The sequence below is a fragment of the Nelumbo nucifera genome, chromosome 1 (assembly GCF_055504915.1).
Source record: "Nelumbo nucifera cultivar China Antique chromosome 1, China Antique-T2T, whole genome shotgun sequence".
Taxonomy (NCBI): domain Eukaryota; kingdom Viridiplantae; phylum Streptophyta; class Magnoliopsida; order Proteales; family Nelumbonaceae; genus Nelumbo; species Nelumbo nucifera.
The window spans coordinates 153,227,988-153,245,953 of NC_142649.1; the positions used below are offsets into that span (position 1 = coordinate 153,227,988).

The 17,966-nt window shown below is 40.8% G+C and overlaps 1 protein-coding gene across 2 annotated transcripts in view; it reads right to left on the reverse strand.

Moving 5' to 3' along the window:
• Positions 1–1,463: 1,463 nt before the first annotated feature.
• The window catches only part of PIR121 (transcription activator), a 172,341-nt gene continuing 155,838 nt past the window's right edge, over positions 1,464–17,966 (reverse strand). For both annotated transcript variants that reach the window (XM_088894769.1, XM_088894770.1), the window contains exons 30-31: positions 2,065–2,271; positions 1,464–1,829 (exon numbers count right to left, since the gene is read on the reverse strand). In XM_088894769.1, coding sequence (XP_088750895.1) covers positions 1,635–1,829; positions 2,065–2,271 — 402 coding nt within the window. In that variant the 3' untranslated portion in view covers positions 1,464–1,634. The remainder of the gene's footprint in view (positions 1,830–2,064; positions 2,272–17,966) is intronic.

The window sequence follows — 17,966 nt, forward strand, 5'->3', positions numbered from 1 at the left end:
AAAGGCAAGTGTTAGGACTAAAGTGCTAAGAAAACTTGAATGTTCCTTCTGCTCTTTTCGTTGATGCATTTGTGGAAAGGACAATATACCAGACATATTTTAGTTAAAAAAGGCATGATGTTTATCTTTTTCCTAAAGTTCTTTTCCCAGTACATTTAACCGTGTTCAGAAAATTTGCTTTCTTTTTTTTTTTTTTCCGGCATCATAGAATTTGCCTCGTTGTGGTGGTTGTTATTGTTCTTGTTTTAAAACGAATACTGCATTTGTGGACAGAGTTGCCGTGCACATAATGTTCAAACCTCAGAGCAGATTCAAACAAGGATCAAAGTATCAACACATATCAGTCAATACGTATCGTTCCGGGACCCCTCCAATACGCCCCTATAGTGGGTGTATCGGGGGTCTGACCGGTTCAGGGGGTGGAGGAGCCCTAAACCGCCCCCCTGGACCGGTTTTGAAAAAAATAAAAAAAAAATAAAAAAAGGGTATCGATTCGCTCGATACGCCCCTACCAGTGTATCAGGCGTATCGATATTTTAAACCTTGAATTCAAATCCATCTCTCTTTTGAAGTTGGGTGGAACATTCAAAATCATATCTTTATTGAAACAACAGAGAATTTATAAGATCCATTAAGCAAATGGGAAACATGCTTGCCAATCTTCAATATCTTAGCAACAGAGAAATGCAAATTTATAATTATTGTGCCATGCGCAATAAGCAGAAAAATCAGGTCAACGGTCTTCTGTTTTTTACCCTGCCACATCTTTTCTGTGAGAATTCTCTGTTTCAGATTCTTGGTCTTGCTGTCTCCTCAATAAGGCAAAGAACGCTCTTCACCTTCGATGTCAGTAGGGAACAGAGATTCTATATTTTGGTTTAATGTTCCTTCTCAGAAGATGGGACTAAATGCTTATTAACAATAAGTTGTTAATGTTTATTAACAACAGTAATGGGACTAAATGCTTTCTTTACACAGTTCTGATCTTAATGCATATTGAAGTGGGATTAAATAATCTTAACTCTTAAGGCAACTCAAGAGGAGAAAATCTTCATTTCATATTTATTTGCAAATTTTCTACTTACAAGTATTTTCATGTTCATAGGCTCAGTTTGGAAGGAGTACAAATGCAAATATGTAGAGTGCAAAATCTTATATTTTGCATTATTTTTGTATATATTTGCAATGTACATATTTGCATTTGTACTCTTTCCAAACTGAGCCATAGGGGTAGGGCTAGACCAAAAAGGAAATTGGTCGAAGTAGTAAGAAATGATTTAAGTCCTAATAATTTAATAATGGACCTGACATTGCAAAACAGGATTCATGTATCTGACCCATATAGTTGAGATAAGGCTTGGATAAAGATGCTAAAATATTTTCATATTCCACGCTCTACTTGAGTAACATGACATTAGAATTTGTATCTGCTGTGGACAATGATTTGATTCTGTCAACAGACATTAGAAAAGTTGCAAGTTTTCCACTTATGAATATTATTAGGGGTCAGTTAATCACATTCAGTCAACAGACATTACATGATGTAACTATCACAAAATTTTGACGATATGGACAATGAAATTAATACATAAGAGCACATTGAGGCCATAGGAATATTTGAATACACAAGACATTCATGTACCTTTCTGCGGCAGTGTTTCAAATGCAGAGACAGTATTTTCAAACTTGATCCGATGAAGGGGGGCACCACTTTGTTTGATTGCACATGCTGTCTTGTCTTCGAGTGGGCAACGTGCTTTCAGCATTGAAAATACATGGTTGTTCAATCTTCTGGCTTTCTTCATAGCTTCTAATAGGCTTTCCCACCCCTTTTTCACCAAAAGAAAAGGGAAAAAAGAAAAACAGTCAATGATTGGTAAAGAAAAAGAAAGTAGCGATAGTGTCTTTGGTTAAAGGGTGGATTGAAATAGATGAGGCATGAGGCATGAGAAACACTTGGTAACTCGTTCTTTTAAAGGAAAGGGATGCAGCTTCAGTAAATAGTAATTCAGTAGAAATGGAAGTTAGCAAATGCCATGAAACAAGAATAATATTTTAACTGACCTGCACAAAACTAGCAGTCTTAACTGTTTGTGTAATTGATGCAGTTTCTACCTCTGCTACATTGAGGAGTTGATAAGAAAAATCAAAGAGCTCAAAGTGCAGTTGTTGACCAAGCAAGTAAATAATAGTACAACCACCCCAAGCTACAGAATCACCTAAAACTTCGTGATTGTTTGGGGGTGCTTGAACAGATTGCTCCAAATATCCCTGCAATTCAGCAAGTTTGGTTGAAGTAAATATCCATGATGCCAAGATATTTCAAGACTATGGCATCAATGAAATTACCTGTTACATCTAAAAAGGCATTCAAATACAGAACATTTTCAAATATAAGTATTGTACATGTGTGTGTAGGGAATTTCCCTAGATAACCTACTTTATTTTAGCAATGTGAAAGGAATTTTGTGGCTTGTCCAGACAGTTCAACAGAGAAGGAACCTATGGATTGCCCACGTGTTAAATAAACTCCCTGTTGATGGGACCTATTTCTCAAACTCCATGGGTGACAAAGATATTCAGATGTTAAACATATTAGGGACCTATTTCTCAAACATATTAGGGATCCCTTTGATACTGATTCAGTGAACTAGCAGATTTATAGGTGGTTTACTTTACACTTTTATCCACAAATGGAAACAATGGGGCTTCTTGGTAAGATTGTTGCCTAATCTAATTGTTTGGGAGGTTTGGAAGGAAAGGAATGATAGACATATGGAGAATAGAAAAGATTCTTTGCCAAGGTAGAAGGTTGGTTACATGCTCTCTCCACCCTTGGTTCTCTGCTGTGAAAAATGAAGAATGCAGTATTTATCAAAAAAGAAAAAAGAAGAATGCAGTAGAGGCATTTCAGATTCTGAACTTTGGGCCCTTGATGTTGGAAGCCAGAGTGAACAAGGTGCGGTTGGTCTATCTGGCACTGCCACATGAGGATGCCATTCTTCTTTATGTGGATAGGGCTTCTCGGGGCAATCCTATAAGCAGTGGTGGTGGGGTCATTCATGACAAACATTTACATTTCATTGCAGGTTTCTCGAGCTTCTATGGAGTAATGTCTAATATGGAGGTGGAAACTAAGGCACTTCTAGAAGGACTTGCTTTGATGAGATCTTTGGGTTTTTCGTAATTTCATTTATGTGGACTCAAAGAATTATGGTTAAAATGGTGCAGGGTAACGTAGAATGGCCCCGGAAGTTGTGGTATATTACGCACAAAATTAATCTAGAGCTTGCAGATATTGCTTAGAGTATGGATCATATTTACAGGGAAGGTAATGGAGTGATTGATTCATGGCAAATGCTTTGTGCAACTCACTTCAGAACTTCATTTATGATGATATTAGACAGATTAGTGATGCCATGACTATGGCCTTATGCAGAGATGCATTGAGGCTGCCTTTTCTTCATGTGAAGTGATTGCTTATGGCACTCAGACTGTTTTTCTTGTTTATTTATGAGCAGAGTGACCATATATTGTATAGATTTTTTGTGGGACAAGGTATTTACATCCCCACTGTAGAGAGACTGGGCTGAATAGGCCCCAGTATTTGTTTTATGTTTAAGCACTATTTTATTTTGTGTGAATGGGCCTGTTAACTTCATTTTAATTTCTTTTAAGTTATTGCTTAGCTGGCCGCCCACTTAAGGGCAGACATGTAATTAGCCTAATTAATTCAGATTAGTGAAGGGAGAGAGGAACCCATTGAACTCTCTTCTCCTTTCTCTTCTTCTTCTATTCTGCTGAAATCTTCTTTTCTCTCTCTTTATTTTCTGCTATAATCAGTATTTTTCTATCAGATTTGAAGGACAGATTTACATCTTGGCATCAGATCAATTCTTCCTCCTTTTTGTTTTTCCTTTTTTTTTTCCATACACCCTTCGATCAGAAGAGTGTATGGAGAGATAATTTCCGGATCAATCAGAGGACTATTTTCCTAGTTGGTAGAGGGTTTGGAGAGTTAGAATCTGGCCAAAGATTGCCAAGAAGTGAAGCTGTTATTTTTCTGCCCAAAACCTTAGCTGACTAGAGAGTTTTTCAAGTTACAAGGAGAAGGATTGGGCGTGGCACTCAGGGCTTGGGAGGTTTATTTTGATCCCCAGAAGTGTGCCGTTGAGATTTGAAGAAGGTTGGAAAGCTCTGGCAGGAATGGCTACCTCTTATCTCTTTCTCTCCGACAACCAGGTGCAGTGAAACCCTAGGTTTTGAATCTCCTGGTACTGGGCTGACCTCAGTTAGGTCTATAAAGACTGAAAAACTAGTTTTTTGATTTTCGTTTGATCAATGGAGCAATTTGGAAGTGAAATGAAGTAGATGCCGGTATCCTGGGTTGGTCCGGTAGATTCCTTTTTGAATAGAGTGAGCACAATTAAACTAGATGGAACCAATTATCTAGACTGAGCATAGTCTATACGAATTTATGTTTGTAGTAGAAGTAAACTAGGGTATCTCATAGGCAGTAAGGAGAAACCTGCAAAGATGGACCCTGCGTATGAGAAATGGATGTAGGAGAATTACACAGTGATTGGATGGTTGCAGCCCCATATAAGTCAACATTACCTTTGGATGACTTCAGCCAAGGAGATTTGGGATAGTGTTACAGAAACATATTCACAAAAGTTAAATGTTGCTAAAGCCTATAAGTTGAAAGAGTGATGTGAACAATCTGAGATAGGGGAGAAGAGTGTAGCAGTTTACTACTCCATGTTGAAGTCACTATGGTAGGAAATTGATGTTATGGAGACAATTGTATGGGAGAGCACTAAGGATACAGAGACATTTAGAAAATTGGTGTAATGAAACAGGGTATTTGAGTTTCTTACAAGACAACCCTGAGTTTGACATTACTAGGTAGAACATCCTGGCCAAAGATGAGGTCACTCTTGCTCAAGCATATGCTATGGTAAGTAGTGAAGAGAGTAAGAGACAAATACAATTACAGGGACCACCTATAGAACACTTTGCACATGCTAGAATAAAGCCAAAAGGGACGATTGAGAAGAAAGAAGTGATATGCGAGTACTGCAAGAAACTGAAGCATACTAAGGGCACTTGTTGGAAACTTCATTCAGACCTTATTCTGGACAGGTTTCAGAACAACAACAATAACAACAATTTCAAGAAGAATGGTCAAACTGGGAAGCCTAAGAATGCTAATGTTGCCACAATGCCTGGGGGTGGAAATAGAGAAAGTGAAGAAAAATCAGCTATGGAGCAACTGGCAACAGTAAAAGCATAATTTGGAAAGTATAGGATGTTACTTAATCACTTGAAGACCACTGTTTCAGCATCCAACCCTTCAGGCAATACCTCATCATCCGCATTTGCTCATTCAGGTACTCGTGCTTCTGCAAATCATGCTATTGTTTTTGGTAATCATAAAATCCCTTAGATTATTGATTTTGGTGCATTAGACCATATGACTAGTATATCTAACATCTTTTGTTCATATTAGCTCCTCTCTAGTAAAGAGAAGATATCCCTTGCTGATGGGTCTCTTGCTCCCATCTTTGGCAAAGGAGATATCAAAGCCTCTGACACTCTTGTCTTATCCTCTGCTCTTCATGTCCCCAAGCTTAATACCAACCTTTTATCTATTAGTAGCTTGACTAAATCCATGAATTGTAGCATAACCTTCTTTCCTACTCATTGTGTTTTTTAGGACCTGAAATCTTAGAGGACGATTAGGAGTGGCCATGAGGCGAATGTAATCTACTTGTTAGACACACCTGATAGGAGTCTTGGACCACCTAATGGAGTAGCCTTGGAGTTTGTTTTGTTAGTCTATCGATAGAGTCATGTTATGTCATTTACATTTTGGTCATCTACCTTTTTTTGCTTTGAGACATTTGTCTCCCAGCATGTTTAAGGGAATATCTTTATCAAGTCTTCATTGTGAGTCATGTGAACTTGCGAAATATTGTAGCCATTCTTATTCAATAAGTAATAAAAGATCTATTTCTCCTTTTCATATTCTGTACTTTGATGTGTGGGGGCCATATCATTTGCCTACTATGGGGGGTTACAAGTATTTTATTCTTTTTATTGATGATTTTTCTCGCTATACTTGGATTTACCTCGTGAGATCTCGGGATGAAGTACCAACTATTGTGCAAAAGTTTCATTAACTTATTCTTACCTAGTTTAACACCCGGATCAAAACATTCCGATCACGATAATGCAAATAAATATTTTGAGAAGAACCTTTCATCCTACTTTGAGACCTGTGGGGTTATTCATCAAAGTTCTTGTTCCTACACTCTACAACAGAATAGAGTGGCGGAAAGGAAGAACCACCATGTGGTTGAGATTGCTAGATGCCTCCTTTTGCATCTCATGTTCCTATTAAATTTTGGGGGATGCTGTCCTTACTACTACATATTTGATTAATCGTATGCCCTCCCGGGTTCTGGGTTTCAAAACTCCGTTTAGCCTTCTCTTTTTAGATGAGGATCTCTTCTCTCTTCCTCTCCGAGTCTTGGTGCATTGGTTATGTGCATGTTCGTAATCATTAGAGACATAAATTTGAGCCTAAGGCTCAATAAGGAGTACAAATACAAATATGTAGAGTGCAAAACCTTTTATTTTATATTATTTTGTATGTATTTGTATTGTACATATTTGCATTTGTACTCTTTCCAAATTGAGCCTAAGGTACATAAGTGCGTCTTCCTAGGATACACCTCCACACAGAAGGGATATTGTTGTTTTGATCTGGTTCGTAGCACATGCTTTGTCTCTAGGGATGTTGCATTTGCTGAATCAATTCCTTTCTTTGGTATTTCTCTTAAGGGGGAGCATTCTGAGGAGTCATTTTCTATGTCCTAAGCTATTCCTCTTCTAGTTCCTTTTGAGTCTTCTGTTGAGTCATCTTCTTATGTTGCTTCTCCTTCCACTGTGTCTACTTCACATGTTCCTGCTCCCCTTCCTTCTCCAGCTCATCCTCCTATGTTTCCTTCACATCCTATTGTCCAAAGGTGGTACTGAAGACAAAGACTCAGGCATGGGCAAGTTGTATTTCCACTCCTTCAATAGAGCCCCTTGCATCTCCCATCACTACTGAGGTCATAGGTCAACCTTCCTCTGACCCATTTGTTACCTTCTTAGACCTTGACCTTCTTATTGCCCTTTGCAAAGGCAAGCAGAAGTGTATAACACATTGTATCTCTAAACACCTGTTCTACAACCTTCTTTCCCTAACCTATTATTCTTTTCTTGCCTCTGTTTCTACCCATGTGATTCCCAAGTATGTACCAAAAGCCTTGTCCAAACTTGAATAGAGGGATGCTATAATGATTGAGCTAGATGCTTTAAGAACCATACCTGGGATATTGTGGACTTGCCTAAAGGGAAGGAACCAGTGGGTTGTAAATGGATATTTGCTATCAAGTATCATTTTGGTAGTACTATTAAGAGGTTGAAGGCTCGATTGGTTGCTAAAGGCTACACTCAGATGTATGGTATTGATTACCTTGAGACTTTTGCTGCTGTAGATAAAATGACTTCAGTTCGAGTTTTGTTGTCTCTAGCTGCACCTTTTGATTGGCCCTTTGACCAGTTTGATGTTACAAATGCCTTCTTAAATGGAGACCTACATGAAGAGGTCTGTATGTCTTTACCTTTGGGAGCGCATGGAGGAGATGCAAGGGAAGGTGTATAAATTGAAGAAGTCCCTTTATGGTCTCAAACAATCTCCTAGAGCTTGGTTTGAGAGATTCAGAACTGCCCTTGTTTCTTTTGGTCACACACAAACTTAATTTGACCATACTTTATTTGTGAAGAGAAGTAACTCCGTGGTGACTTTTTTGATTGTTTACATTGATGACATTGTGGTTACTGGTAATGACACTCAGGAAGTAATTAAGCTCAAAAGGTTTCTTAGCACTGAATTTGAGATCAAAGATTTGGGGAATCTCAAATATTTCCTGGGAATTGAAATTTCTAGATCTAGGGATGGTATCTTCATTTCTCAACGCAAATATGTTCTTGATCTCCTTGCAGAGACTGGTAAACTTGGTGCTAAACCGGCTTCCATCCCTATAGACTTAAACCACAAGCTTTCTGCTACTAATCGTGAACTATTGTCTGATAGGAGAGTGTTCTAGAGACTGTTTGGGAAGTTGTTATATCTGTGCATGACTCGACTAGATATTTCCTATGCAGTGTGTCCTTAGTCAGTTTATGAATTCTTCCAGAGATACACATTTAGCAACTGCAAAAAGAGTTTTGTGCTACTTAAAAGGCACTCCAGGGAAAGGTATTCTGTTTGCTAAGCATGGACACATGAAGCTGGAGGCATACACTGATGCTGATTGGGCCAGATGTATTGATAGGAGATCTACCTCAGGATACTGTACTTTGGTGGCAGGGAACATTGTCTCATGGAGGAGTAAGAAATAGTTTGTAGTAGCCAGATATTCAGCTGAAGCAGAGTACAGGGCAATAGCACATGGAGTGTTAGAATTATTGTGGCTGAGATCACTTTTGGGAGAGTTGGGTATTGACTACGAAAAACCAATGATGCTCTACTGTGACAACTAGGCAGCTATCAACATTGCACATAATCCTATTCAGCATGATAGAATTAAGCATATAGAGGTTGATTAGACATTTTATATGGGAGAGAGTTGCTTCAGGGGAAGTTTGCTTGCCATTTATTGCTTCAATAGAGCAGTTGGCTGATGTTTTGACCAACGGTGTTTCAAAAGGAAAGTTCACACACTATATAAGCAAGCTGGGCATGATTGACATCTATGCTCAGCTTGAGGGTGAGTGTAGAGAGAATGGGCCGAATGGGCCCTAGTATTTGTTTTATGTTTAAGCAGTGTTCTATTTTATTTTATGTGTTAATGGGCCTGTTAACTTCTTTTAAATTTCATTTAAGTTATTGCTTAGCTGGCCACCCACTTAAGGGCAGAAATGTAATTAGCCTAATCAATTTAGATTAATAAAAGATTAGTGAAGGGAGAGAGTAACCCATCGAATTCTCTTCTCCTTTCTCTTCTTCTCCATCTTCTATTATGCTGAAATCTTCTTTTCTCTCTTTCTTTTCTGCTATAATCAGTATTTTTCTATCAGATTTTAAGGACAGATTTACATCTCCCACCCACCAGGATATTTCCTTCGATAAATTAATAGAATTCAGCAGTGGCCACCCCTCCTCCACCGAGACTATTTGGGAGTTAAAAAGGCTGGTATAGTTTGGTCCATATGTTTTTTTCCTGGGACTCAACAAATGCTTGTGAAGTTTCATGGAGGATTGAGGGTTTGGCAAAAGAAACTCCACCACTTCCAGCCTATTATGTCCTTTCCCATTCTGTAGTTCACGTGAAGTATGTTTTTGGTTAATGGAATGGAGGAGCAAATATCAGTCTGTAGTGGCCAGATCAAATATTGGAGAAAATTAGAGTTATGTCACATGGAATCTCTGTTAAGGATGAAAATTCTCTTAGAAGAGTCAAAAGTTTCATTTAATGGACTGTGTTAGTGGTGTTAGTGAAGGGGTATTTCAGTCTTTGTACTTGTTGAGAATGCTGATGTGTACTGTTATGTTAGTTCGAGTGCCTCTTACTTAAAGAAGGGCACTCAAGTCTTTTTCAATAAGTCAATAATATAATAATAGGTCTGGCCGAATCAAGGGATTAACTTTTTTCCCTAATTCGAACCAGCCTTTCTCTCTTTTCTCTCTTCTCTCTTTTGTTCTTTCCTCTCCTACTTCTTGCTGTCTACTTTACTCTACAGTCAACGAACAAGACAGAATTCTATGGCAGGTCAAACTTCAACATGGTATCAGAGCTAGGTTCACCAAATCAGACTTGCTAGAATTCTGCCTTCTGCGCATTCGAATTAGGGTTTCACTTGGGGTTCTCAGTTGTGAGTTGGAGACTGGGAAAAGGGCTGAAAAGGAGTGATCGCCCTCTTCCCTAGGAGGTCTCTATGCCTCCGATTGTGTCGTTGGTGATTGGTTGCTGTGGTTTCTAAGCCCTAGTTAGGGCTGGTACGTGTGGTGCAGTGGTGTCTCAGCCCTTCGTATGGTTGGCCTTCAGGCGATGAGGTAAAGTTTTTTTTTATATATTTTTTTTTGTTATGGAATACATGAGAGGTGTAGTACAGTTCGCATGATGGGTTCTCAGATTGCAGTATGCTAGGGTTTATGCTAGGGTTTATTCTGGTTTGTGTGTGATTCGAATGGCAATAGTGTCTACTTAATGGTGAAGCTTCCTATAGTTGTGGATTAATGTTGGTGGTGTTACAAGTGTGGTTTTCAGCTTTTGATATCGCTGAAATCAGTGTGTAGACCTCGGTGAGTAGGGGTTGTGGTGTTGTAGTTTTCAACATTTAATACTGCTGAAATCAGTGTACAGACTTCGGTGAGTAGGGTTTGTGGTGTTGCAGTTCTCAGCTGTTGAAATCAGTGTGCAGATTTCGATGAAGTGTCTGTGTGTAGTGTGCAGTGTGTAGTGCTCCTAATTCAGTGCTCAGAATTAAGGGAGTTCGGCAATGGCAGATAACAGTGATAGTAAACCTAGTGCCATGATATCTACTGACTACCTGAATGTCCAAATGACCTCCATTAAACTGAATGGAGAGAATTATGTCCCTTGGGCCAAGTCTGTAGAGGTTTTTCTGAAGGCGAAGAAGAAAGTGAAGCATATAAGAGAGGAGAAACCCCCCGCTAATTCTCAGGAGTATGAAGACTGGGAACAGGAAGATGCACAGATCATTACATGGTTGTGGAACAGTATGGAACCCAAAATCAGTGTGAACTTCATGTTTCTTGACACAGCCAAAGAGGTGTGGGATCATGCCAAGAAACTGTATTCAGGTCAGGATAATACCACTAGGGTATATCAACTGTATCAGGAATACTTCAATCTGCAACAGGGAAATCAGAGCCTTGAGGAGTACTATGCCAATGTGAGGAATATCCGTAATGAGTTAAATGTCTATCATCCTCTCACTTCAGATGTCAAAGTTCAACAGCAACAGCGAGAGCAGCTTGATGTAACACGGTTTCTGGTGGGGCTGAAGTCTGAGTATGAACCAGTACGAGCCCAGATACTAGGGGGATCTGCTCTTCCATCTTTAGAGGAGGTGTTTGCTCGTCTTCGGAGGGCTTCCATTGGATCTATGGACTCTAATGTCTCCGATAAATCAGCATTTGCAGTGTCAAGAGGCCGAGGTGGCAGAAGTGGGACTCGAGGAACCCAGCCTGGCAGGAGTGGTAGTGGTGGATCTACACATATCCGTGGTGGTGGTCGTACTGGAGGCAGAGATTCAGGGGGAGCTCGTGGTAGAGGACGTGGCTCGGGTCCACGGAAGTGTACTCACTGTGGTTTGGATGGACATACCATTAACTACTGCTATGACTTACATGGTCCTCCCTCGACGTGGGCCAACCATGCCATGACTAGTGACACCAGTTTCAGCCCTACACAGGAGAAACGGTCAGCTGACCCGATGCCTTCTACTCCCTCAGATGGTCCAGGCAAGGAGATGGATCTCAAGACGGGGATGAAGATTGGTGGAGGGCATGAAGCCGGTGGACTGTATTATCTTGATGGTGGTGGACGAACGTCAACGGCTCTTCAGTCATCCATTTCTCCTCTCCAGTGGCACTGTAGATTTGGTCATCCTTCGCTGAAAGTGTTGCAGTCCTTAGTCCCTTCATTGAGTCAACTTTCTGTTTTAGATTGTGAGTCTTGTCAATTTGGGAAACACCATCGTGTTCCCTTTCGTTCTAGGGTCGATAACCGTGTGTCGAGTCTTTTTTCTTTAATTCATTCAGATGTTTGGGGTCCTTATAAAGTGATGTCATATAATGGATACCGATATTTTGTTATTTTTGTTGATGACTGTTCAAGAATGACGTGGCTCTATTTAATGAAAGAAAGAAGTGAATTATTTTCCATCTTCCAGAAATTTTATGCTGAGATCCGCAATCAATTTGGTGTTCACATCAAAATTTTCCGTTCTGATAATGGTCGTGAATACTTGTCTTCATCTTTTCGAGAATACTTGGACCAACATGGCATTATACACCAAACTTCATGTACCTATACTCCGCAACAAAATGGGGTTGCTGAGAGAAAGAACCGCCATCTTGTAGAAACGGCACGCTCCCTCATGCACCACATGAATGTTTCCAAAACTTTTTGGAGCGATGCAATGCTCACCTCTTGTTTCTTAATTAATCGGATGCCCACGTCTATCCTTGATGGTCGTTCTCCTTTTAGTGTCTTATTCCCCAACATGTCTCCGTTTCCGCTTTCTCCTCGGGTATTTGGGTGTGTCTGCTTCGTTCATAATCTGAGTCCCGGGACTGACAAGTTAGATGCACGTTCCATGAAGTGTATCTTCCTTGGTTATTCCCGAACTCAGAAAGGGTACAAGTGTTATCATCCTAGTTCTCGTCGTTCCTTGGTATGTGCTGATGTTACATTCTTTGAGTCTACTCCGTTCTTCGTGGGGTCCGGTGCTGCTGCTTCCCCCACATCACCACCTCCTCTTCCTCTTCCTGTGGCTGATCCACCTCCTTTGGTTCCAGTCATGCCTACGTCCTTGCCTCCGGTGCCACCATTGGTTGACCGTCCACCCATCCGTCACGTGTATACACATCGCCCACGTGTACCGGCTGCAGCTCCTCCAGCTTCATCACCGTCGACAGATCCAGCTCCAGCTTCGACACCAGCCTCCGACCTAGATCTTCCTATTGCCTTACGGAAAGGTAAGCGTACTTGCACCCTTCACCCTATTTCCAATTTTGTTTCACTTACCCACCTCTCCGCTTCCCATCGCCAGTTCATATCTTTGTTATCCTCCGTGGTTGTTCCTAAGGATGTCCAGGAAGCCCTTACCTCTCCAGAGTGGTGCCGTGCTATGGAAGAAGAGCTCTCTGCTTTGCATCATAATCACACTTGGGATCTCACCGCTCTTCCTCCTGGGAAGCAGGTTGTCGGTTGTAAGTGGGTGTATAGTGTTAAGTACTTGCCAGATGGTCGTGTTGAGCGCCTGAAGGCGCGGCTGGTTGCCAAAGGGTACTCCCAAACCTATGGCATTGACTACACGGAGACGTTCTCCCCGGTTGCTAAGATAGGGTCAGTTCGTGTCGTCATCTCTCTTGCAGCTATGTCTGGTTGGCCTCTCCATCAGCTCGATATCAAAAATGCCTTTTTGCATGGGGATTTGCTCGAGGAGGTCTACATGGAGCAACCACCTGGGTTTGTTGCTCAGGGGGAGGATGGTAAGGTATGTAGACTTAAGAAGGCTATTTATGGACTTAAACAGTCCCCTCGAGCATGGTTTGGTAGGTTCAGTGAGGTGGTCAAGAAGTTTGGTCTGAAACAGTGCCAAGTTGATCACTCTGTCTTCAGTCTTGACTCTTCGGCAGGTAAAATAATATTGGTGGTGTATGTGGATGATATCGTTGTGACTGGGAATGATAAAATGGGCATTGACAGATTGAAGGCATTCCTACAGGAACACTTTCAGACAAAGGACCTTGGCAAGTTGAAATACTTTTTGGGCATAGAGGTAGCAAGATCTAAGCATGGCATTAATTTGTGCCAGAGGAAATATGTGCTTGATTTACTGGAAGAAACAGGATTGTTGGGTACTAAACCGGCTGAGACACCTATGGAAACAAATACGAGGCTGAGCAGTGATATAGGTGAAGTGTTTGAAGAGCCTGGCAGATACCGACGACTTGTAGGCAAACTAAACTATCTAACCATTACTCGGCCAGATATTTCATTTGCGGTTAGTGTGGTGAGTCAGTTCATGCAGAAACCTTTGGTCCCACATTGGAATGCAGTGCTAAGGATTGTGAGGTATCTGAAAGGAGCTCCTGGTCGTGGTTTGCTGTACAGAAGTGGTGGAAAACTGGTAGTAGAAGGATACACCGATGCTGATTGGGCAGGTTCTATGTCTGATAGACGATCTACCACAGGCTATTGCACCTTTCTGGGGGGTAACCTGGTAACATGGAAAAGTAAGAAGCAAACAGTTGTGGCAAGAAGCAGTGCAGAAGCGGAATATAGGGCCATGGCACATACTGCTTGTGAACTAGTGTGGCTGAGGAACCTTCTACAGGAGATAGGATATGACATCAGTACTCCAATGAAGCTCTACTGTGACAATCAGGCAGCGGTTCATATCTCTTCCAATCCAGTGTTTCATGAAAGAACCAAGCACATCGAAGTTGACTGTCATTTTGTGAGAGAGAAGGTGCTGAATGGGGTGATAGAAACTGCATATGTTAGTACGGGAAACCAGTGGGCAGACTTGTTTACAAAAGGCTTGAGTCGGGGGAGAGTGGACTACATATGTAACAAGCTGGGATTATATGATATATACTCACCAGCTTGAGGGGGAGTGTTAGTGGTGTTAGTGAAGGGGTATTTCAGTCTTTGTACTTGTTGAGAATGCTGATGTGTACTGTTATGTTAGTTCGAGTGCCTCTTACTTAAAGAAGGGCACTCAAGTCTTTTTCAATAAGTCAATAATATAATAATAGGTCTGGCCGAATCAAGGGATTAACTTTTTTCCCTAATTCGAACCAGCCTTTCTCTCTTTTCTCTCTTCTCTCTTTTCTTCTTTCCTCTCCTACTTCTTGCTGTCTACTTTACTCTACAGTCAACGAACAAGACAGAATTCTATGGCAGGTCAAACTTCAACAGACTGGTTAAACTACACCTTGATAACCAGATTACAATTAATACTGCACATACGCCACTACAGCATGATAGCTCAAGGTTTGCCAGACAACTGGAGAAGTATGTTTCTTTGTGACATTAGATATCAACTAATAGATATATTTTTTTTTACTAAACATGTGGTCAAACCCAAGTTAGTTGATAATCTAAACAAGCTGCTAGACATGCTCATTCTCAACATCAATGCTTAGCTTGAGGGGAAGTATTAATATAGTAATACTTTATTCCCAGGGGTATTTGTTCTTTTCATTTTTTGGTAATAAATAAAAAATAAATTTATTGATAGAAGAGGAAGGTACGGCTAAGGGTGATAAGAGATCACTAGAAATACAAAGCAATACAAATTACAAAGGTAGACACTCAAAGAAGAAAGACAAAAAACAAAAGCCAAGAAAAGGACAAAGCTTTTAAGCCAACTCAAGAACATTCCAAAATCCAGCACCAAGATATTTTGGAACCCCTTCAAATGTTAGACAGTATATGCCCTTAGCTCCAATCAGATTGATTTACTTATTGTCATTTATTGTAAATGAATAAAGTGCATAATTGATTCGTGTTATTATGGTGTGTTTCTGTGTAATACCCTTAAACTGGACACTTATCAGACTTGTGTTAGTTTATAATTTTCACAGCCGTTGGATAGATCTGGGGAGATTTATCCTGCCAAGGCTGACACTGATGTGCCGCCAAGTTGGTTGGGGTGGCTTGTCTCAACTGCTAGGGTGAGACCTGAGGTACATGCAGTGTGGGTTTGTTTGAAACCCTGAACCGGACCAAATTCCAGTATTGCCCTAGACCTTGGAGATAGATGGGCAAAACTGGAATGTTACACCTGACCCCTAGACTCGATTATGGTACTGCACTAGGTGTCGGATTGGGCTGTCTTTGATATGCCAATCAGTGAGATCCTTTACCGGGTCAAAACCTGGGTATGTTGGGGCAGTCCGAGAATTCACCTGAGTGGGTGATCATAGTGACAGGATCAGCCCCTTTGTCGGACAAAGTGAATGATCGGGAAATGCACTCTCTCTGATGGAAACCTAAACTACTTGCGGTGGATTTCAAATGTGTTTGAAATTTGGTTTTGCAAAATATATTTATATAGAAATATACTTATATATTATGGTTTCAAATTGTTTGCAAAAAGGTTTTAATTCCTGGGATCCATGTGAGTAGAGAGTGCAACACTGTACCTTGCAACCGAGGAGAGGTCCTTTCTTGTCGGGCAGTGTTTGATCATTATGGGCCGAGAGGTTAAGTGTAAGGCCATTGAGGGTAATACCTGATGGGATAATCTTGCATCTGCCCACAGTCCTTGGGTTTTCACAAGATGGCTCGACCCAAGGACCATTTAGTGTAAATGCTGGGCCCATGGTGATGGACTCAGGGGTTCACTGTGACCTATAGTGAATTCGGCTAGGCCTTGTAACAAAGGCTAGGTTGAACCCATGTGGCTGATGTGTAGATTAATGCTAGGGTCCCACGCTATACAAAGAGAACCAAACTAGCCAACATATAATTGGTTAAGTGAGCAGTATGACTTAATGGGCCTAAAGCCCATTTCGAATTGGGCTTAAATGGTTTAATTAAATTGGGCCATTCTGGTTTCATAATCTAACTGGGATTAGAAATTGGATAAGATAAGTCTTATCAACTTGAGAGTCCAGATCTAAATACAAGATTTCGATTAGGAAATCTCATTCCTAATCAGATTAGAAAGTTGACCCTGAATGGATTATAAATAGGGGGCGAATTCCACAGAGAGAATACACTCCTTTCTGCAGTCTCTTCTCTTCCTTAATTCTTGGCGCCATCCCAGTTCGATCTCCACCTACTAGAGTGATCAAGAAGTGTTATTGATATTGTTTCTTAGTGAAGAAACAATCAGAAGTTGTACTCACACCACCCTGCTCGATTCTTGGTGAAGAATCCCAGGTTCTTGTTGGAGAACCGTTCTTGCTGATCCTACCTCAACATGTGCTGTGTCATTTTCAGTGGAGGTGGATTTGGTATCCTCTTTGGGCGTGAACACCTACGTTGAGAGTTCCTTTTAATTCCGTATCAGGTATTTCCCACTCCCTTCTTTTGGTTTCAGATCTGGTCTGGTTTTGTTTCAAGAATGAACCTTGAAAATGCAGTTTTCTAAATTAGGGAATACGATTCCTAGATGGGAGAGAGAAATTTTTTGAAATTTCGCCCAACCTTCCTATAGGGTTCGGCCATCCATATGATGGATCTCCCTTCCCTTCATCAAACTCTAGGAGAATGAGAACCCAACCCACAATTCTTTTACCACAGAGAAGAGTGATATGGTCCCTTGATCGAGCATCATCTTCAAAGATTCTCCTATTTCTTTCTTTCCAAACTTCCCAACAGACAGCAAAAGGAATATAGCTCCAAGCAATCTTTGCCTTGGCATTTCCCCTCACACTTGGTCACCTAGAGAAAAGCTCCTCTGCTGAACAAGGTTCCATCCAACTAGCTTCAAAGAGACCAAAGAAAAAGCCCCAGATGAACTTAGAGTAGGGCACTCAACAAACAAATGATGAACATTGTCCTTTGCATTCTCACATAAGTAATATCTGATAGCCATGTTTTGAAGATGATTTAAGGTCAGAATGCCATCCAATGCCACTAGCCATGCAAAAGCTTCCACCCGTGGAAGAACAGGGTTTCCCCAAATCCCTTTTAACTCTGATCTTTCTCCAACATTCCTTGATAGAGCCTTGTAGAAGGATTTGACTAAGAATGAACCATTTCAAGATTCTTTCCACCACCTTGAATTTTGGGTACCACACTACTCTACCTTGATTGATCTCAAAATTCTCCGCAACAGAGCTATTCTTCATACCCAACCTATACAACCGTGGGCAAAGGTCACACAGTTTTCTAAATCCTAACCAATCATCTTTCCAGAATTTAATTGTTGATCTATCCCCAACTTTGAAAGACACTAAGTTGAGGGAAGCCGATTGGAAACAAACACATAATTCCCTTCCAAACACTCCATAAGGGGTCTTCACTTCTTTAGAACCCCACCTGGACCCAACCACCCCATATTTGCACACTACCACCCTCCTCCAAAGAGCCTCCCTCTCAGAGCTAAATATCCGCAGTCATTTCCCTAGTAGAGCTTTATTGAAGAGCTTTATTTTTCTGATTCCTAGACCTCCATCTTTCTTCTCCCTGCAGAAC